Genomic DNA, 23,041 nt, shown 5'->3' with positions numbered 1-23,041 from the left:
AATGACAACAGTCAACACAACAATAGCCATCCGATGTGAATGAACCAAACTCATACCTTTTTTTGGGGTCAGATTGCCAAAAAATATATTATACTTGCCACAGGATTTTAATAATTAGTTTATGTGTGCCATGAGATAAAAAAGGTTGAAAATCGCTGTTCTAGCAGTAGTGAACAAAAGAGGCAAAAATCCCTGCCCTTGTGAAGCTTTTCTGGGGGAAGATAGACAACAAGAAAAAAAGAGGTAAAATGTATCATGGGTTAGATGAAATAAATGTAAAGCCTATATACGGTACATATTGAGTATATATTGCTCTCACACACATACTTTTGTTGGACTCTTCCAACCCTATGGAGGAGGCAGGACTAGGTATTATTATTATTCCCATTTTAAAGATGGTGAAGAGGCTCTGAGATATTAAAGGACTTGCTCAAAGTCATGTGACTCATATGTGCTGGAGTTGAGATCAGAAACAAAGTTTTTATCTCTAATCTGGGGCTCCATTCATTGTCAAGGTGTCCGCATGGACACCACATGGTATGGGAATCCAGTGAGGCAAGGAGGCTTCTCTGCTGTGGGCCAGAGTTTCTAAATTTGACTAATTTTACTCTTTCCCCCTTTACTGCCCTTGTGAAGCTTTTCTGGGGGAAGAAAGACAACAAGAAAAAAGAGGTAAAATGTATCATGGGTTAGATGAAATAAATGTAAAGCCTATATACGGTACATATTGACTATATATTGCTCTCACACACATGCTTTTGTTGGACTCTTCCAAATCTATGGAGGTTAAAAATATTTTTATTGATTTTAGAGAGGAAAAGAGAGGGAGAGGGAGAGGGAGAGGAAGAGGGAGAGGGAGAGGGAGAGGGAGAGGGAGAGGGAGAGGGAGAAGGAGAGGGAGAGGGAGAGGGAGAGGGAGAGGGAGAGGGAGAGAGAGAGACAGAGAGAGAGAGAGAGAGAGGGAGAGAGAGAGAGAGAGAGAGAGAGAGAGAGAGAGAGAGAGAGAGAAATATCAGTGATGAGAGAGAATCACTGATTGGCTGCCTCCTGCACGCCCCCTACTGGGGATCAAGCCTGCAACCCAGGCATGTGTTTTTGACGGGAATCAAACCTGTGACCTTTCAGTCTGCAGGCTGACGCTCTATCCACTGAGACAAACCAGCCAGGGCCCAAAATATATTTTTATTGATTTCAGAGAGGAAGGGAATGGGAGAGATAGTAACATCAATGATGAGAGAGAATCATTGATAGGCTGCCTCCTGCACGGCCCCCATTGGGGATCAAGGTCACTATAGAGGCATGTGCCCTGACCAGGAATCTAACTGTGACCTCCTGGTTCATAGGTTAATGCTCGACCACTGAGCCACTGCAGCCGGGCTCATTTTACTCTTGGTGATGTGAATGAATGGGGCTGTGATAGCATGGTTCCATGGGTAGGTATATGGTTGAGGGGGAAACCCTAGACAGACTTCTGCTTGAACTTTATCTTTCCCTTCCCTAGTCACCCATGCATTGCTAACAAGTCCCTAAAAAAGCCTTCAGTGTGTTCACTGCTCCGAGGGCAGGAGCTCTTCCCACCCTCGGAGTGTACTCAAAGGACACCTTGGAAGGTATTCCCCGAATTGAAATATTTTACTGCTGGGAGAAACCTCAGATGCCATTTAGACAGGCTGCATTGAGGAAGCTTAATTCTGGGCTATTAAGATGTGGGTGCAAGGCTCCTCAAAGTCAGAGAGAGTACTAGCTCTGGGTGGTGCAAGCTCTTCCCACTACACCATGCTGCCGCTCACAGGGGGGCCCTGGCCTGGCACGGCACAAATTCCGAAGCCTTTCTCAATTAGTTAAATAAAATAAATTTATTCTAACTCCCTTTATTAGAGCATTAAAAAGAGCTTAAGCCACTTAATAAATAAACGGTAGCTGGAGTCACCTCTTGATGGATAATCATGTTTTCTCATTTGCAGTGTAAGTACGAGAAGACAAAGTGACTTTAAAATGGCTGGGAGAGACCCAATTATCTGATAACAATTCCAGAGACCACATACACACGTGAAGAACAGACCTCTTTAAAAGTGGTGTCTGACAAGGTAAGAGATACTTGTGGCACAGAAGCTATGGAGAATGTAATTATTTACCCTTTTACAACTAATGCAAGAAGTTGAAAAGAAAGCTTTCATTTCAAATCCTTTGTATCTGGATGAAACTTTAATTTTACATAATTAAATTGACTTCACAGTTCAGTGTGTTAAAATATGCAATTAAGCAGCATTTCAGGGTTAAATGCCTACTGTTGTTGGCTCATTTAGAAATCACGCTGCCGAACTCCCAAACAAGAATGAACACCTGCCTGTCCGCTGTTATCCCCAGAGCCAGGGACAGCACACAGCCCACAGGGTGACTCCCCAAATTCAGAGTCGGCAGTTGAGTTTGCATGCATCAGCTCCTACATAAAGTTAGTTGGATATTTAAAGAATTTTCATTTCTCTTTGTTTTTCAGTGTTGTTGTTTTTTTCTTTTATGAAAAAATATTCTGGGACTTTAGGAGCATCATAGATTATTAACTTTATCTCTTACAGAAGTTCCTTCTAAAACAACACTGCACCATCAAAATTGTTGCTTTCTATTGTTGTGTGTTCAAACTCATTCCAATTTTGCCATTTCACATTTTAGGATACATTTCAGCTAAAGACCTCTTTTAATTTAACTTTGCACTCCTGGAAAAGGAGGGCTTAAAGAATGTTGTGGGAGGTGTTGAAGGGAGACATTGAAATGGTATTGGGGTGAGTTCACTGGGAATTGATCTTAAGGAGCAGTGGTCTATACAGATGGAGTCATTCACAGTGTACCTCCCCCTCATTTTCCCTTTGAATAGCATCTCTGTGATGGTTAATTTATGGCTCAGCAGTATTCTATATTCCTTTTCATTTTAAGACTCTGAGTGGAAAATTGTTCAATTAGAACTGAGTTCTCTTCCCTTCTTTAGTATATTCTAGAATTCATGTAATGGTGATTCTTGTTTTGTCCATTGGGTGGTTGTCGGTAAGGACTCACCAACCTAAGCAATAGCCTTGCAATGACACATGGGAAACCTGAACCCATTTGGTGGCTTCTTCAGATAAATGGGGAAGTGTGTTGTTGCTACATTAATTACAAAAACCACAAAAAGAATATATGATCATGACATGAGACCACTTAGGACATGAGACCACTTAAGACAAACTTCTTTGAATCAGGGGCATATGCAATATTTGTAGGTTTATTCTCTCTATGCTGCTCCTGTTACTTATAGGATACTGTGGGAGGGGAGGTCCCTCAGCCCGGCCTGTGCCCTCTTGCAGTCCAGCAGCCCTCAGGGGATGTCCAACTGATGTGGGGAGTGGGCCTAAGCTGCAGTCTGGCCTCCCTCTGTGGGAGGCGACCGGGCGGGCCAATCAGGGGATGGTGCTGCCCGGTGAGTGGCTGGCCCCTCGCTGCAATCGCCCATCCACCTTCACTGGTTGCCACTGCCCCCCACCCCCATCGCCATCCCCTCTCTCTGCTCTCTGGCACACGCCTTGGCTGGCCTGGCGCTGCCTGCTTGCCGGCTCAACCCCCCACTGACTGGTCGTTCTGCTGTTCGGTCTATTTGCATATTACACTTTTATTATATAGGATAAGTTAGGATGATCAACTGGAAGACTATAAAAGATATTACAGTGTGTATGGTGATATCCTATATAATAAAAGAGAAACATGTAAATTGACCATACCTCTGCTATGCTCACCAGCCAATCAGGAGTGAGTATGCAAATTAACCCGACAAAGATGGCAGGTTAATTTGCATACACAGGCACTGGGCATAGAGCAGAGCGGGAGAGCCGGTGGAGAGTGGAGTGGCTTGGGGAACCTGGCTCCCCAAGCTGCCAGACGGAGAGAAGAGAGGGAGAGCTGGCATCTTGGAGGACTTGGCAGAGCGGGAGGCCGTGGGACGGAGACAGAGCAGGAAGGGAACACCAAGAGTATGGGGAGCATCAGGAATTGTGGGAATAGTAGTTCTGGTGGCAGCCCCAGGACTGGAAGCGGGAGCCCAGAGCATGGGGAGCACCAGGAATGCTGGGAATCGTAGTTCTGGTGGCAGATGGATCTCCTAGACACTAGAGCAAAGTGAGCCTGGAGCAAGTTACTGTTGCGGTGGGGGATGAAGGGAAAGCAAAGGTGAGAGACATAAATAAAATCAGAGTGTCTAGGAAAAATTAAAGGGAAGATATCCTAAAACTTCCAGGAAATCTCCACCAATGAAGCAAAGAAAAAAAATGCCTCTATTATTCTGTGAGCAACAAACCAAACTGGGTTGGGGTCTCAGACAATTCGCTCATATGATTGCAAAGACAGACAAAAACTCCTGGATTGGAGAGGGCTCCCCTGAGGGCTCCCAGATTGGAGAGGGTGCAGGTCGGGCTGAGGGAACCCCGCCCCCCCCCCCCCCCCCCCCCCGCACGAATCTTCGTGAACCAGGCCACTAGTAATGTATATAAGAATGCATGATGTTTTACTCTTTTGCGTCAAGGCTTGAGATATGGTGTTATTTTGCTTCCATGATACCAGAAGGCATGATGGAGTTACAAAACTCTTCTAAAATTTTGTGAGTTTGATTTGCCTCTGTCTCATTACATTGCCTTGGAACCCAAAAGAGGCCTTGACGACCAAGGGATATCTTTGTAGTTTTATCAGAAAAAATTAATAGTGAAAAAGAATGTCTTAATAAGTTAAAAGTTATATTACTATATCCATGCAAATCGTAAACATACCCATTTATAATCAATTTCATAATTACAAATTATTCTTATCTTACAGCTATTTCTTCCCTTATAATCTATAGAATATTAATGGTATTTAGTTTGGGTTATTGCATGCACTTGAAAGCCATAAAATTACTGTTTAGTGAAACTATGTTCATGCACAAACACACAAAATCACTGATTGGCCTTCCCTCAAGCAATCTAACTTGGGAAGTTTCAACATGGAACAAGTGTTTAAATAATACCAAATAATAAATGCTACTTTGCACAGCAACTATAAATCTTACATCATTTCTCAGAAACATGCACGTTTGATTTTCTACAAGGCTTAGGATTCTGGTCTCACTGTATACAGAGCCTATTGTACAAGGATCTGAGCTGCCTGCAGAGTAGAGCAGCTGGTATCTTCACAGAGTTCCAGGTAAAGAAATTCTAGTTGTGAAATAAAAGTGTGGTACAATTGAATGCTTCACCAGTGTGGCCGGATACTCTCTGCTAGTTTATTAAATCTGACTTGATATCACTACTGACTTTAGTCCTTCAGAACCAAATGGCATAAACTATGGATACATGCAAATGTGATACACACAATGGAGAAGATGATGCACAGAAAAATTATACACTGTCCCTAAACCTTATATTGGCCTCTTAACTTTCTTTTCCATCAACCCTTTTACTAAAGTGTTTCCAACATATCATTGAATGGAACATGATGTTTTCTTTGACGAAAACCGAAACAGAAAGTATTAGAAATCAACATTTAACTGAGTCAACCAGAAGAAAAGACCCCTTTTGAAAACTGGTGAGTGTTATCCTATCAAGCTAGCTGTTCCTTTCTAAAGCATGAATTCAGAATTGTTGTTACTTGTACATGTGGACAGGAGTTAGAATTCCCAATCGCCAAGTAAAAATCTTCCTGTTTCTCTTTTTTGAATTTTCTTCTCCTAATTTGTGGTCAAAGGATGTCTGGAAAGTTAAAAGTTCTCAATATAACTTTGAGTTGTGCATTCTGGTACATTACTGGGTGGTGGTGGAGATCAAGAGTTTGTGGAACAAAGTGGTGTTTTCTTTAACTCATTTTCTAGGGCAAGGTAACTTATTTGGATATTGAGCTGTCCTTATTAACTTTGAAGTGACATTACTGGACAGAGACCCGTGTACATCCAACAAGTCCAAAGATAACAGAGAAGGTCCCCAAATTAATGAGCACACATGAGAGCACTTTAAATTTGTTACATGCTTTATAAAGTATAATACTTAACTTCACATTATCATTTTTTATTTTGAAAGTAGTTGCATTTTTAAGAAGTAACTTGCCTGTGAAAAGTTTATTTTTGTGTTTAGAATATTTTTGACAGAACCAAGTAAACTAATATGTGTTCTGTCTATAAATCAGGGAGATAAAGTGTTTGTGGATGAACCTTGCTGCTTTCCCAGACTTCTCAATTTTCTCTCCTCATAGTTCATAGTTTATAAGCATAAACAGTGATGACCTACATGCTACACTATCACTATATGAGATATTCATATAGACACTAATCTATGCTTGAGGCTTGTTGAAGCAGTGAACAGTCTCTGATGTTAGCAACTACTTGAAATAAGCTAAATTTCATAATTCAAGGATGGATTTAGTTCCCAATTAGAAATAAAAGCCAGAAGAAGGAAGCACTCAATTGAAGGTACTGATATAAGTAAAGTGTTAAAGTTAAAGATAATATAAATAGAAAACAGTTAAATGAATCTAAGTCTATACAGAGACAGTAAATTCTATCCCAAGAAATTGGTTCAGAAATCTAAAAAAGAAAATTAAAAGATTCATCTTGAATAACGACTTGTTACCTTATTGATCTACTATAATATTTCTGTATCATCCACTAGTCAATGTCCTGTTTTATATCCGAGTTTCTTTGTGTTTCAGAAGGTATTTTATTTTTGAGAGAAATCTGAGGACTTTTGATTATCCAGATAACACATTTAAAATTCAGCTAATTAGGTAATTACTTAAATATCTAACTGTAACTTTGGGGACAGTATCACTACTTTTCTCTGAGAGAATGAGTCTGAATTCAAATAAAGTGATTGTGAACAGTTTAGTCAAATAGACAAAACAAAGTTCTATTCATAGCCATTAACTCAGGAAGAGAAGAAACTGGAAAAAAATGTATTTAAATAATAATAGTGGACTCAGAGAGCCTCAGAAAGGTAAATGTAAAAATGAAATATTTTAATTGTAGAAACTTCTGTAGCTGAGTCTGGGGAAACTAGATAGCATTAAAAGATGTAGCAAATTAGACCCACAGGGGAAGCACTGATACTTGATAAGAAATAATAGAAAGTATTGTTTTTGTGTTTAGACGTCCAGGTAAGAGTTCTCCAAAGCAATCTTACCTTTGTTTTCAGCCTTCAGTTCCTCAGCCATCAAGCTGTCTTGTCGGTTACCAAGCACAAATGCCAGAAACGAGAGGATCAGGGCATCCAGAATCCCAATAATAGCCAGGATGTACGCCCAGCGGACGGAGCAAGCCCCGAGGGTGTACTTGTCTGTCTTTTCTCCACACATCCGTTTTACTTCTTCTGAATCCCAGCCATCAGGGAAGATCATACAGCCAAGCACAAGGCAGGCCGCTGAGAGAAAGGGCAAAAACAAAAAGAAAACGAAAGGAGTTAACATAAATTAAAAAAAACAGACACACATTTTAAATGCGCCCTTGACCGAAATTGAACCTGGGATCCTTCAGTCCACAAGTCGATGCTCTATCCATTGAGTCAAAACAGTTAGGGCCATACATTTTATTTTAGCATCCTACCTGGGATGGATGTTCCCCACCCACCCACCACCCCACACACACTTTAACTTAAAAGCAGCCCCTCCCACAAAGGAACATCTGGCCCAACTGGCATAGCTCAGTGGTTGAGCATTGACCTATGAACCAGGAAGTCATGGTTGGATTCCCAGGTTGCAGGCTTGATCCCCAGTGGCTTGTGCAGTAGGCAGCCGATCAATGTTTCACTCTCATCATTGATGTTTCTATCTTTCTTGCCCTTTCCCTTCCTCTCTGAAATCAATAAAACAGAATCCATATATATAAAAAGCCAGTGTCTGTGATGACCAGGACAACCAAACGACTAGTCACCATGAGGTGCATTGAGCACCTCTCGGTCCCTCCCCTGGCCTGCGAGCAGCGGCGAGGTGGGGCAGCTCTCACAGTGTGGCAGGGTGGGGTGGGGTAGCTCTCGTGGCAGGGCGGGGTGGCTCGTGCAGTGAGCAGTGGTGGGCTACCATGCACTATTTCGTGCATTGGGCCTCTAGTATATATATAAAAGGAGGACATCTGTAATACTTTCAACAATAAAGTTTTTTTTTTTTTTTTAAACCAGCCCAGCACCCTGTAGGAGCTGTAGGAATACACTTCAGAGTGAGCCCAGGCATTCTGAGAGAAGTGAAGGGATGATGATCTGCAAGAATATACTAAAAAAATTGAATTTTGGTGTGTATTTGTATAAGGTTTCCATTGTAAATAGGAATCATATGCAGAAGAAATCATAACACCGCAGAAGGATTATTCAATGCTGGCTTTGAAGAGCTATGACAGAGCCAGATAAGGGTCTAGGATAACATGGACAATGCCAGAGGGTATATTGACTTTGAGCCACAGCAAAATATAATTTTATGTTGTGATCTCTGAAACACGCACACACTAAAAAGTTTCCACATGCAATTTACTCTGATATTGTCTATCCTATTCTCTGTTCTTTTTAATTTTTTAAAAGGCTGAAAAGCACTGCAACATGGTGTGGCACCACTGAGTTTTATGGAAATTCACAAATTTAAGGATAATACTTGTATTCTACTTCCTAAATATCAGTGTGGGAATTATATGGATGCTTTTTTTTTTTTTTAAAAAAGAATATGTTACTTTGAAAATAAAGAAGAGAAGTGGCTATTGTTGCCACTCTTTTTATACTTAATTGAATTATTTAGTAGTAAATGATAACAGTTTAGGTTATAAAGAGCTTTCTGAACAGGTGGGTTCATTAATTAATTCCTTAATTTATTCACTCATTAAATGAACAACTCCTTATTGAGTATCTCCTATAGTGCCATTGACACTTCCCTCCTTGAAACCTTCAATATTTCTAAAGGGTACCCTAACTTCCCTCAACCTTCAGTACATCCTCACAGGAATACAGATTTTAGACCATCGTGTTCCAAGCATTTTTGTTGGCTCCCCATTGGTACTGAAGAACACGCATCTTAGTCAGGAATTCAAAGGCCCCACTTACTTTTCCAGTCCCCCTTCCCTTTGTACTCTCCACTTGGGTTGAACTAGACATGACTCTGTTCACACACCAAGGTTTTGAATCTCTTTATTTTCTCTTCTGCCTGGAGTATTTCCCACGATTGTCCTTAAATGTTCACTCTTAAAACCTTTTAACATTCAAGTCAAATGCAACATCCTCCATAAAGCAAGCCATCTCAAATTCTTAACCTAGAATATTGCTAAATTGGTATCTTTAGTGTGTCTGTGGGGTTTCCCAACCACCTCAACAAACAGTACCTAGACACCGACTGGATATTCTACAATTCAATTCAATTCTGACTCTATCTACCGAGAGATAGCACCAGATTCCACAGGTTAAGGGACTGCTCCCCCTTCACATGCCAGTCTCAATCCCAGATTATTACCTGTGTTCTGATAACTGGCTACAAATTGGAGGTTCCAATGACCCCTCCAATGCAGGTACCAATGGGAAATTGAGGTCAGTACTTCTGACTCACTGGCTATATAAACCAGAGGTTCCCAAGACCCCTTTCTCATGTTCAGTTAATTTTCTAGAGCAGCTCACAGAATTTAGGGAAACATTTTACTTACTAGATTACCTGTTTATTACAAAAGTATCTATTTAACTCAGAAACAGCCAGAACAGATGTGTAGGAAAGGGTATGGGAAAGGAGCAGAGCCTCTATGCGTTCTCCCAGTGCACCACTTCCAGCACCTCCACAAGTTCACCAATCTGGAAGCTCTCCCAATTCCACCCTTTGGGGCTTCTATGGAGGCTTCCTAGGCATGATTGATTAAGACATTGGCCATTGGGGATTGATTCAACCTCCAGCCTCTTCTCTTCCCACTCCAAAGAGGTCAAGGGGATGGGACTGAAAGTTCCAACCCTCTAATCACATGTTGGTTCTCCTGGCAACCAACCCCCATCCTTAGGTGAGTTCCTAAAGTCACCTTATTCACATAGCAAGAAACATCTTTTAGAAGCTCTATGCCAGGAACAGTGGAAGAAGAACAAATACATGTTTCTTATTATAAATCACAATATCACAATTGCCCGTCTTTGAACTCCCATAACTGTTGACTATACCTACCTTAGAATCCCTGTTACTTTTTATATTTGTTATTTATTTGCAAGTATTATCTCAATTAATAGACTATAAGCTTTCTGAGCAAAGAGTCTTTGGTCAGTCATCATATTCATAGCACCTTATACATAGTTGGCATTAAAATACTTTTGAATGGGGGAGTGAATGAATGAATATATGAATTATAATGGTTAGGTAGTATACTCTAAATATAGTTTATAGAAGTCAATATCACAACTACTCAAGGTCACAAAAACTATAAAAGGTCTAGTTACAGAGACAATTTTGTTATGACTAGACATCAGATTATAAGTACTTGGAAGAAGAATAATTAGAAAAAAGTGAAGTTAATGATATAAAATATTTTCAAATTCCTGTTCTCTTTGAATCTCTCAGCACTCTTTACCAACATTCTCTCTAAGGCATTGTCTAGCAATAACAATGTGTGTATTTTAAAAATATGTGGCTTTCATGAGCAGAAATTCACTTTGTTTGAGAAGACATAGATCTTTGAATCCAAAACATGGTTCAGAAAAATCACCTCTAAGGATGCTATGTTCCTTGGAATACTTAAAAAATATTCTAAGTGCTTTTTTACATATAAAATAATATTGTCTATGAGAAAATTAGTTTCTTATAAAGAAAAAATCAAATATTTTTCTTTTATGAATGGGAATCCCTTGGAGAATGACTTTTAGCTTTAGTAAACATAATAGAAATCTCCATTGACTAGTTCAGGCAAATTATTGGACATCACAGGACAAGTTCACTGGAACAGGATGTTTGTGGAATGGTGAAATCGACAAAGACATCTTTTCTCAAAGACATCTTCTTTTGCACTCAGGGTAGACTGATTATCTTAAAAGTTTCCATTTATGGGAACTTAGAAATTGGGATAAAAAGAGCAGAGGCAGAATTAGCACTCTGAAACTAAAACTATAGAATAATGGCAATCCCTTGTTCCCTATCTTCAGTCTATTTTAAGTGAAGAATCTGAAAAAAAAAAAAAGATATAATATACAATTGTTCTTAGTTTTATGTTGTTATAAAATTAGAATTTTAAAAATGAAGTTCTTATTTTCCATAGTCTAAGGGTGTTGGCTGTTCAGAGAAATCTTAATATAAAAACTGGGCTAACAAGGTCAGGGTTTGGTCTCCTGGGGAAACCAAACCAAGGGTTAGGTCTCTCCCCCCGCCCTCCCCCCCAGCAGCAGTGTACTCCAGATGTCCTTCTGGCCACAGGCACTGGAATATGTGTTGGACTCTTTACTCCCTTTTTGTTTGCCTTCTCTTAAAGTGACAGATATAATATTTTTATAATTTATATGTTTGGAAAATCTGAATGCTTATATAATAGGGTACTGAAAAATAAAACAATTGCATTAAAAAGTCTTCAAAACATAAGTGAAATCTCTGATTAAAATCTCTGATTTATTTATTTAAATAAATCCTATCCTTTTTAAAGCTGTGTTTCTAGATAACTGTTGCGTAACACATTTTATTTTCTGACAATGTATTATCAAAATATACATTTTCTTCCTTGCCCTATCCAAACTTCTTCTACTTGGCTGTTTTATTTTTGAAAGGCTGAGGCCCCCGAAAGTTATAGTGTGTTTAAGATTAATTTAAGCCATTAAAATAGCTTAGGCTCTGTTGGTTTCTTTGGAAAGGTATTATTATGCTCTGCCTTAATGCTTGAATGCTATAATAAATTCTGTTTTCTGGCATTCGATTAGCCAGAACCTTATTAACCTGCACGATTTGTATAGCCACTGAAAACAAACAGCTGTTCCTAATCCTGACTAAGAAGTACCTGCAAGATCCTAGGCTAATGTCTCAGTCAATAAAAAATTAAATACTATTCCTCTCGGCTTTATAATTAATTGCTTCTAATTCTTTACAAATTATTCATCCTGTGAGATGTAACACCATAGTTACACTAAACAGTAGACTATACAAAGCACTGGAACATTTGATGAATTTGGACATGTTATTTTCTGACCACGAGGGATACTGGAGAATTAGTTCCAATTGGGCTATTATCCAAAAATGGGTTTTTTATTAGAATGTCACCTAGGAAATGACTACCTTACGTGCAGCTATATATATTCCTTCATTTTGGCAGCAGGTTTTCTGCAAGTATATCAGAGGGACATTCTTGAATGTTAAAGAGAAACGAGAGCCAAGTTGGAGGTGAGCAGAGAAGAAGGATGAAAAGAAAACTGTGTCCTTACTGTATGATTTCATGACATCTTCTAATCTAAAATACATAATAAAGGCATCCTTGTGAAGGCATGATTGTGATTACAATTTTAAGCATATTCCAAATGATTAGGAAGCATCTGCATCCTGAGGGGAACCTCTGTGTAGAGATGGATGTCCACAATGGGTTCTTACCAAATAGGACACAAATAGCTAGTGGTTCCCCAGAGCCACTAATTGCTCAGGGATTTGTTTTTTAATTTCCCCCCCCCCCAAAGAGCTGAATGTAAGCTCTGTGAAGGAAATATCCTTAGAAAAACCCACAAATGTTTTTAATTGGGTCTTTCTCAAAAGGAAAATGAAGTGAGATGAAAAAAGCAACAGGGGGCCGGCCTATGATTTGGGTCACTTGGGTCTCCTGATTTTGCTGGTCCAACTGTCCTAATCAGGACTGTTAACATCAGGAGCCTGAGCACTGCTTATTTTTTGGACAGGAAGAGAAAGTCTAAATTCATTCTTTAAAAAGTCTATGCCCAGTTGCACAAAAAGCATGATAAACTGCCTCATGCTGTTGAAACACTCAAAGGTAACTTGGTGAACAATGCCCTAACCGGTTTGGCTTAATGGATAGAGCGTTGGCTTGTGGATTGAAGGGTCTGGGGTTCAATCTGAGGCAGCTGATCGATGTTTCTCTCTCATCGATGTTTCTAACTCTCTATCCCTCTCCCTTCCTCTCTGTAAAAAAAAAAATCAATAAAATATATTAAAAAAAATGAACCTGCATCCACTTAACTTTATCAGTTATTCAGGCATACAGTAACAGAAGACACTGATGCCCTCACAGCTGCCAGACTGTGGTGGGGGAATGTGTACAGGAGGACTCTCACTCTAACCACCTGAGAAAAAGGACACAAAGAATCATTCCTACAGCGTCTTCATTAGCACGTAGCCAGCAAACTTGAGCTACGTATGGTATTTATATATTTGAAAAAGGTATTATATTCATACCTCAGTTTACCTCTGGAAAACCGAGTCACTAGACAAGCCAGGGCATGACTTACTGTGGTTTAGAGTCCAGTGGAGGAAACAAATCGTCTCCTGATAAATTTTGATTTTAAACCCAGTATCATTTTATGGGCATTTAACTTGGGGCCATAACACAAAAGATAAAACATACCTTAGAAAGGGGTGGTGGTGGTGGTGGTGGTGGTGTGTGTGTGTGTGTGTGTGTGGGGGGGGGTAAAGTGTAAATAAACACTGGGGTCTCAAAGGGAAGAGTTAGAAAGTTGTGTGTGATAATTAGAGCTTTGCTACTCTGCCCAGACACTCAGCCCTAACTGCCTGAGTAAAGGCATCTGTACCTGTGCGAAGTGAGCTCTGCACCCTGAGCACAGGTTTCACCCACTGCAGAGAACTCCCTTTTACAGAATGACTAGAGGCCTGGTGCATGAAATTCATGCATGTGTGTGTGTGGGGTGGTCCCCTCAGCCCAGCCTGCACCTTCTCCAATCTGGGACCCCTTGGGGATGTCCAACTGCCGGTTTAGGCCTGATTGGGCCTAACTGGCAGTTAGACATTCCTCTCACAATCTGGGACCGCTGGCTCCTAACTGCTCACCTGCCTGCCTGCCTGATCACCCCTAACTGCCCTCTGCCCCAGCCTGGTAACCCCAACTGCCCCCCTGCCGGCCTTGTTGCCCTATGCAACCTGCTGTTTGGTCGTTACTGTGATGGACAATCTGCATATTCCTCTATTACAATATGGACAATCTGCATATTCCTGGATTGTCCTGGACAATCTGCATATTCCTCTATTATTAGTATAGATTATTAGTATAGATACCAGACACAAGGAAAAACATTCAATTGTAAACATAACTTGCTAATTTGCTTCAACTTTGGGGGTTAATAGCCAAATATAATACAAATCAGAATTTAGAACTTAAAAATACAATGCAGTTCTGATCTCTAGAATGCTACTAGCTGGCATTTGATATATGTCTCAGATCCATAAAATTCATTGACATCTTGATAATGACAATAATACTCATCACAAATGGGGTGCACCACTCATGCACCATCTCATTTAATTCTCAAACAAAGCAAAGGGCAGCATGAGAATACTTCATCCTGGCTCCTCTAGTTTTCACAAAGAGGAATTTTTCCTGAAATACCCTTGACACTTTATCTCATTTCTTGTTCATCTCCATGGAGATGAGGTGAGTTCCCCGAGGAATATCTGGTGGAGAGGAACTGGAGTACCAGCTGAGCCCCTTCCTCTCTCTAGCTCAGATAGATGCCAGATAGATAGATGATGATAGATGATAGATAGATAGATAGATAGATAGATAGATAGATAGATAGGTAGATAGATAATCAGCCAAATTGTGAGAAAGTGTAACCTGGGAACCTATTAAACATGTGCAAATATGGCATCTGATGCCTCCTTGAAAGTAAGGGTGATTGGAGAAGCACTCTTTTCTTGAACTTGGTTCCACTCTAATATTTTTAGTGTACTATATATTTTTCCATGTGTTTTCTTTGAACAGTTTTTGCCATTTGAAGTTTCTAAAACATTAAAATGTTACTTCAAAGGCATAAAATTAAAAGTGATCAACCTGTGTAAAAGAAAACTGTGCTGCCATCATTGGTGCCAAATTCTGTTTCAGGAAAGTGTCTGCAATGGGCCCTCTATTCCTGTTTGTGGGAACCTATGTTCCCCTCCCCTGGGAGGCAGATTTTATACAGCCTGGGCTTGGGTTTCCGGTGCTGCCGGGGAGTAGGAAGATAAGTATGCCAACTTCTGGGAGTGCAGATTAGAAAGCCCTTTTAGCTGAGAAACCCAGATCCATATTCTTCAGCCTTTCTCATAATAAAGGGGATATTTTGGTCTCCATCTGCCAGCTCTTCTCTCTCTCATCTGGTTGAGTGCTTGGGAGGGAGCTTGAGAGGGTCCCACAGTTCTGGAGGCTGGAAGTCTGAGATCAGAATACCAGCATTGTACATTCCAGTGGGGCACCCTCTTCTAGATTGTATGTAGAAGATTGACTTCTTGTCCTAACTTCACATGGTGGAAAGAGCTAGCTGGTTCTCTGTCCTCTTTGTATAAGGACACTACTAATCTCCCTCATGAGGGCTCCACATTCATTACCTAATTACCTCCCAAAGGCTCCAGCTCCTACTACTGGGATTAGTGTTTCAACCTACTAATTTGGGGGGGGCATAAGTATTTAGGCCATTGCAGAGGGGGAACAGAGGGCTGTCATTCATTGCTTTCTGCCAACCCCAACATTATTTTCTTTTGTACAGATGAGGAGCCCACAAACAACAGAACCAGGATTTGAATTCAGGCAGTCTAGCTTTGGAACCTATGGTTTTAACACCATTGATGTTATTATCCTTTACTTATCAATAGTAATGATGCTTGCTATAATCACTTTAGAGTATTAGTTTTAGTTCTAAGAACACTCACAGTCTTGGCAGTGCTTAACATATTGTTTACAAGTTAGACATTTATTCTTTGAGTATAAGAGCTACTACTTAAATAACACTTAGAAGCTGTTAGCTTTTGTATGTATAAATATTTCTTTTGTTTACACTAGTATTTCACCTAATCATAATTTCATCTTATATGTAGTGCCAAGAACATTAGAGTACTTATTAATTCTAAGTGTGTGGGATGGGAATTAATGAAGTTTTACTGCATAAATATATGTAATTTAGTTTTATACATGTCACAAGAAAATCATCCCTATCTTTTTTTTTCTTTTTCTTTTTTTTCTAAAAATTATTTATTTATTCATCCCTATCTTTTGGATTGACATTTTAAGTTGGCTATAAAGGCCCCTTCCCCTGACCCCGATTGGCCCCCCTACCTCGACTGTGGGTGGGGCCAGCCAGCCAACCACCTGTGGCCCCTCCCCCTGGCCAGCCTGGCCCGATTGGCCCAATCAGGGAGGGCCAGCCAGACCCCACCTTTGCACGGATTCGTGTACTTGGCCTCTAGTATGTAGAATAATTCCTGCTTAAGGTAAAAATTCATGTCATTCATTAATCAATTAGGTTCTATTTAAGTTTTGTGAAGATTTATTTCTTTCAAAAGACAGTGTTTTAATGAACATCTCAATAAACATACAACTGAAAGTGCTGGCAGGTCACAAACATGTCTGAAATTTGCAGGTGAGCCCTTGACTTAGGAAACATTTTCACTTGCTCTCCACTCTGACTCACCATGGGACTCTAGCGCCGTTGGCTAGAGTTAGACAAGGTCGGAACCTCAAGCCAATTTATCAGCATTTAATTTCTCAGTTGAAGGGGTGGCCTTAGGAGCCATTGAATTCCTTCTCAGATGATTGAGTTGTCCGACTATGGGATTGAGTCACCAGGAATAGAGTGCCCATTGCAGACACTTTCCTGAAACAGAATTTGGCACCAATGATGGCAGCACAGTTTTCTTTTACACAGGTTGATCACTTTTAATTTTATGCCTTTGAAGTAACATTTTAATGTTTTAGAAACTTCAAATGGCAAAAACTGTTCAAAGAAAACACATGGAAAAATATATAGTACACTAAAAATATTAGAGTGGAACCAAGTTCAAGAAAAGAGTGCTTCTCCAATCACCCTTACTTTCAAGGAGGCATCAGATGCCATATTTGCACATGTTTAATAGGCTCCCAGGTTACACTTTCTCACAATTTGGCTGATTATCTATCTATCTATCTATCTATCTATCTATCTATCTATCTATATCCATCCATCCATCCCTCTGCCCTAGTCCTGGTCCTTATTTAGTTTAAAGAAAAGTTGCATAATGGATGGAGTGATGTCAATCTCTTGCAGGGAGAGCTTATAATATCATTCAGGACAGACATGATCTAGATGAGGTACTGAATTATTTTCCACTGCAATGAAAAGAGCAGCACAGCACTATGGGGCTCTGGACAGCAAATCTTCAGGGTTGACTGTGCCTAATGTGCTCCTCTTCAGTGTTATTTCCTCCATCTGAACATCTTGTCCCTTGGATACATAAGATCAAGGTTACGTGGACTCCAGGGAACTGATTTATTACATTTAAAACAAAAACTACTAAAGTAAAAGACCATTATTTGAGTTTTTAAATTTCTTGCTCCCTGCCCTCATCAGGTTTCCCTTAAATGTTTGTTTTTTTTCAGACTTCCATTCTCTTTGCTGCTCCTTTGAAAAAATTCATTTATTCAGACTTGGGAAAATAATTTGAGATATGTTAGGTTATGACCAATCTATCGTAAAATTTTCCAGTAATTTATATTTTTATTGAGAATGCTGCTGCTTTAGAACAAGAATGTTTTCCCAGAGAATACAAATTGGAACTGTCAGTAGTTATCAAAAAAAGGTATAGGACAAAATCCAGTTCAAGAGATGGTGAGAGAAGTCAGCGTGTTAAACGTTCTGTCAAAAGATTTTCACACATCTTTCAACTTCAAATTCTAAAAGCAGTAGCCAAAATGTTATAGATAAAACCTTGATCAATATGACATTTGAAGAATAATGCCTGAAGAACAATGCCTTCCCTTGGCTAACATAAAACTTAACCCAGTCTTAACTTGCCAGTGAAATCCCCAGAAGGTTTTTAGCTTTGAACATGGGCACTAGAGTAGCTGTGGGGAAGGTTCTAGAGACTGAGCAGGGAGCTTGGGCTTTTGCTCTTTGCCTTAGGGATCTTTCCTCCCCTCGAGGCCCTGTACTTTCATCCTTTAACCATGGCCCCAGGTTCCTTCTTGGTATTAAAAAAAAAATCTATTGTAATTTATTTACCACTCTTATATCTGAGGCTGAGGTATTCTGATGGAATTATAGTACTTTGCTGATCTAAAGCATTTTAAATTCTGGGGTGATGCTCATATAAATTACTGATAAACTGCTTAGTTAGAAACATTTAATACAGTGATAGGACAGTGCACTTGTTCAAACGTTTCACTAAAGAATTTCTTTGCTTCTTTCAGGTTTGTCTGTTTGTTTTGTTTTATCGCTATTTGAATCCAGAATACCAGTTGCATGTTCACCCAGAGTAGGGAATATTAATTCTTATTGGAGACCAATATATGACCATGAGTACTTAAAAATTCTGAATGGAAATTAAGAACAGTCTAGATTCTGGTGGTCCATGAGGTCCAAAAGGTTGGCGACCGCTGGTCTAGAGCAGCCATGATCTGGGCCTTGGTCCTGGTCCCTATTTTTATATGAGCCCAGCTCTAGGGGATAAAAAGATGAATACACATTATCCAGCCTACAACACTGTGTGCTCTCCCTTGTCAAGGTATTGTTTGTAGTTTTCAAAGAGAAGCTGATTTTTATATATAAAAGAAATATCATTTGGGACAAATTGTAATTTTGTTGATTCTAGAGTCAAACACAATCTAGATTAGACATTTCCTCATTTGTAATGTGTATTCATTTTCTATTGCTACTCTAATGAATCACTACAAACTTAGTGGCTTAAAACAACACAAACGTATTATCTTATTGTTCTAAGATCACAATGCTGAAATGGGGCTCACTGGGCTAAAATCAAGGTGTTGGTAGGATTGTATTCCTTCATGGAGGCACTAAGGTTAATCCATTTCTTTGCCTTTTCCAGTTTCTACAGTCGCCTAAGACCATCTGAAAACACAGATATTTACATTACGATTCATAACAGTAGCAAAATTACAGTTATGAAGTAGCAACGAAAATAATTTTATGGTTGGGGGTCACCACAACATGAGGAACTGTATTGAAGGGTCGCGGCATTAGAAAGGTTGAGAACCACTGTTCTAGAGGCTGCCTGCATTCTTTGGCTAATGACCCTTTTCCAGCTTCCAAAGCCTGAAATGAGTCTAGTCCCTTTCACATACCACATCTCTGACCCTCTCTTTTGCCTCTTCTCCTATTTTTAAGGATTTGTGTGATTGGATTGAATCAACTCAGATAATCCAGGACAATCTCCCCATCACAAAGTAAAATGATTAGCAAACTTAATTGCAGTTGCAAGCGTAATTCCCCTTTGTCATGTAATTTAACACATTCACAGGTTCCAGGGATTAGGGTGTAGACATCTTTTGGGGAGGAAGAAATATTTTGCATACCATATAATGTTACACAAAAGTAGTGTGTTATATAATCTTGTTCCTGATTTCTGATTTGCAGTTAAAATGGCCCAGATCAAGGGGAATAAAGTCAGTTGTAGATCTCCTGTGTGGCATAAACACTGAGCTCCTGGGCTTCCCAAGTTTGTTCCTCCATGGATCTCTGCAGGGTTTTCTCAGTTTGTGACAAGGTTCTCTCTTGGTTTCCTGCTTAGCTTTACAGTTTCATGTTGGGACCAACATTTTCTTTTTAATATGTTTTTATTGATTTTTTTTTTTAGAGTGATAAAAGAAGAGGGGGTGGGAGGAGGGGGAGAGAGAGAGAGAGGGAGAGAGAGACTGGGGCTTGAACCAGTGACCCTTAGGTGCACAGCACAGGATGGTGCTCAACCAACTGAGCCACACTGGCCAGGGTGGGACCAACATTTGATATTATTTTTAGCCTGCTTGTCTGGAGCCTGCTATCTTTCCTGGCTTTGACTGTGTAACATTTTTTTTCTTAAACCCTTAAAGGCAAGCTTGAACCATATGCTAAGGTTGGATCACCTTGACCAAAGCAAGCAACGTTCATAAAGGCCATGACTTGGGGGCCTTCTTCCTGCAGGACCCCATTCACTGCTTGCTCACCTCTCTGACCTGAATATTGCCTTTAGCTTGAATCAAGCCTAACTTTGGGATCCTTTGGGACCGAATACTGGCTATTCCCATTAGTGACTCTGTGTAAGGTCAGTCTTGCTAGTCCAAACTTTCTCCCTTTCAGCATTGCTATTTCTCCCAAACAGCATGCTATGTGCCTGAACCCATCCAAACCACTGCAAACAAGGCCATCTCAACAACCCCAGTCCTGTAGAGGCTGTTACCAAAGACTATATTGTCTTCATTCCTCAAAATGTGGGTGATCAATGAGAATATCTCTGCTATCTGCAAAATGACAGTGCTAAGTAAAGTTTCCTAATGCTTTTGCCATTTGTCACACTTGGAAATTTGAATAAGATTGCATCTGGGTTGTGCCCCTTACATCTAGGTACTGATGCACTCAATCTGTGGGCTCACCTTCAAATCTACCTTCACAAAGATAGGCAACATATTCTAAGGTCCAGGTGTAGTTGCATGTAGGTGGAGTTTGTTATGGGTCTAATTTGTAGGAGGAGCTCAATACCTCAATTCTTATCCATTATTCCCATGTTATCAGTGTTGATCCATGAACATTAATGGTATTATTTTTATATAAAGCCAGAGTCATCAATTAAGTGTCTGAGAGCCCAGAATCCCCAATGAGATTTGTAGTTTGAGCAAATGTTAAAGGAAATAAAGAATTTGTCAGGGAAATTGTAGTAACAACTAGTAGTGCCTTTATTTTTAAAAATATTTTGATTATATAAAAATAATAGCTAACATTATTGAGCACTTGTGCCAGGCACTCTCTTATAGGAATCAACTCCTTTAAACCTCATTCCAACCCTATGAAGTAGGGGCTATTATTTCTCCTATTTTATACAAGTTGAAATAAGAATAGAGAGCTTAAGAAACTTGAAGAATGTCACGGTAGTAAATTAGGTACCAGGATTGACAGCTTGGCTTGTATGACTGCAGTTATATCCCTTAACCATTATAAAATTATAGAGTTTAACTTTTACTATTTCAGGAAAATATATACCTTTCATCTCACAGTAAAATTAAAACACCAATAAAGACATATTCACCTAACAACTGGTGAGACTGATGTAGATAATCTGTCAAAAGACCAGTCTTGACCTAATTAAATAGAGTCAATAATTAAGGTTAAAGCAGGTTGGAAAAAATATAAAAATATTTGTGTTGCAGTACATGGCTAGAAGGCCATTATTGAGAAATGGTCTTGTGGTGGAATATATAAGGGTTCCCATGAACTTTAAGAAATGGGCCAACTTATCTCAAAGTATTGGCATTCTGAGTTGTCAAATTGACATCTCTAGAAATAACTGGTAACAAAATCTCAGTAAACTAAAATGCAGAAACTTCATTGATTTTTGTTGTTGAACTTTAGAGTAACATATTCCTAGTTAAGGGAGTTGCTATCAGCATCTGAAGAGTCTTAAGAGATGCCATTTTCTGTATGGCCAGAAATGAAGCCATTTTACATATCCAATAGCCTTTTCAGTCAGGCAACTATTACTTATGCCCCAGGTCTGGAGATAGTGGTGATCAAGTCAAGTCTAATTCCTTCTCTCAATGGACTTGTAACCTAAAAAGTACCCAGTTTATCTGCTGTAATGAGTAACCAAGTGAGAAACAAAACAAAAACGCAAACATGGACTACTGAGTGTAATGCTTTGGAATTGCAAAAAATTTACTGAAAGGGAACATTGATGATTTTTAGTCCTGAACCATTATTCTTTCAACCAGATCCAAGAGTTGCAAGAGGACTGGGGCACAGAGGACTGAGAGTGGGAGGAGGGAGGTAAAACAGTATGTGTGGGCATGATTTTTAAATTATAGCATATAAATATTAAAATCTAGATATACATATAACTATTAAGAATAGGAAGGTAACCAGTATCAAAATACTTAAAATTACCAGGGAGGGCAAGAGAGATTTTTCAAAAGGAAATAATTCCAGCAAAAGGATGGTGAATTTGGCCTATAGTCTCCAGCTGAGGGGGTTGGGAATGTCTCTTTTATATTCCAATAAGATTAAAACTTATGCTCCTTCTATCATCAATACTGTGGTATATTATTCATCTCTTCTACTGGAAGCATAGTAAATATCAGCACTTGGTATTTCCAGAGTGAAAGTTATGTTTCCTTGAAAGAGTCCAAATAACAAGAAAAATGATTTATCATTACCGTATTTGGGATGAGAATACTTCATATCTTTTTTTAGTATCAGATTTTAGAATGGTGCCTAGAGACCTGAGTAATCTATGGACTGTAAAAGCTGATGAGAACCTCGCTCTTGGGTCTTTCTACATGATGATGGGTGGTTGGTTGTTTCTACCTTCCATGCTGGCCCTTGGAAGTGAGGGGAAGAGTTCTAGGCACTTAGACTCCTGTTCCCCTCTCACCTTTTATTTATTTCTGAACTACAGGTTTTTGATGTCCTCTCTGATGTCCCTCTGGACTTCTCTATCACTATTTTGGGAATTAAGTATCATTTAATGATTTTAGATTACTCTTGCTTGGTTTGGCTAGTAGTATCATGACTGAATAAGTCCCCTCAAATCTCATCTTTTCTTCTTTTATGCATCTTCCTTCCTGCATTGGGTGGGTGGCGGGGGGTGCGGGGGACACATTGGCTCCTTAAATCCTGCAGGAAGTGTTTTCAGTCATACAGATGCAACCAGTGGAGAACTAACCATAATGGAGCCAGTATTCAGAAAGATATTAAAAAAAAACCCCACAGTAGAGCCCTAACTGGTTTGGCTCAGTGGATAGAGCATCGGCCTGTGGACTGAAGGGTCCTGGGTTCGATTCCAGTCAAGGGCACATGCCCGGGTTGCGGGCTCGATCCCCAATAGGGGGTATATAGGAGGCAGCTGATCAATGATTCTCTCTTATCATTGATGTTTCTATCTGTCTCTTCCTCTCTGAAATCAATAAAAAGATATT

General features: G+C 39.6%; 1 protein-coding gene across 1 annotated transcript in view; it reads right to left on the bottom strand.

The window, feature by feature from the left end:
- Positions 1–4,611: 4,611 nt before the first annotated feature.
- The window catches only part of LHFPL3 (LHFPL tetraspan subfamily member 3), a 338,271-nt gene continuing 319,841 nt past the window's right edge, over positions 4,612–23,041 (bottom strand). The window contains exons 2-3 of the mRNA XM_054726623.1: positions 7,159–7,403; positions 4,612–4,674 (exon numbers count right to left, since the gene is read on the bottom strand). Of these exons, the coding sequence (XP_054582598.1) occupies positions 4,612–4,674; positions 7,159–7,403 (308 nt within the window). The remainder of the gene's footprint in view (positions 4,675–7,158; positions 7,404–23,041) is intronic.

The sequence above is a fragment of the Eptesicus fuscus genome, chromosome 14 (genome assembly GCF_027574615.1).
Source record: "Eptesicus fuscus isolate TK198812 chromosome 14, DD_ASM_mEF_20220401, whole genome shotgun sequence".
NCBI classification, from domain to species: domain Eukaryota; kingdom Metazoa; phylum Chordata; class Mammalia; order Chiroptera; family Vespertilionidae; genus Eptesicus; species Eptesicus fuscus.
Note: the sequence above shows the minus strand (reverse complement) of the source record. Positions and strands in the feature narration are given on the sequence as shown.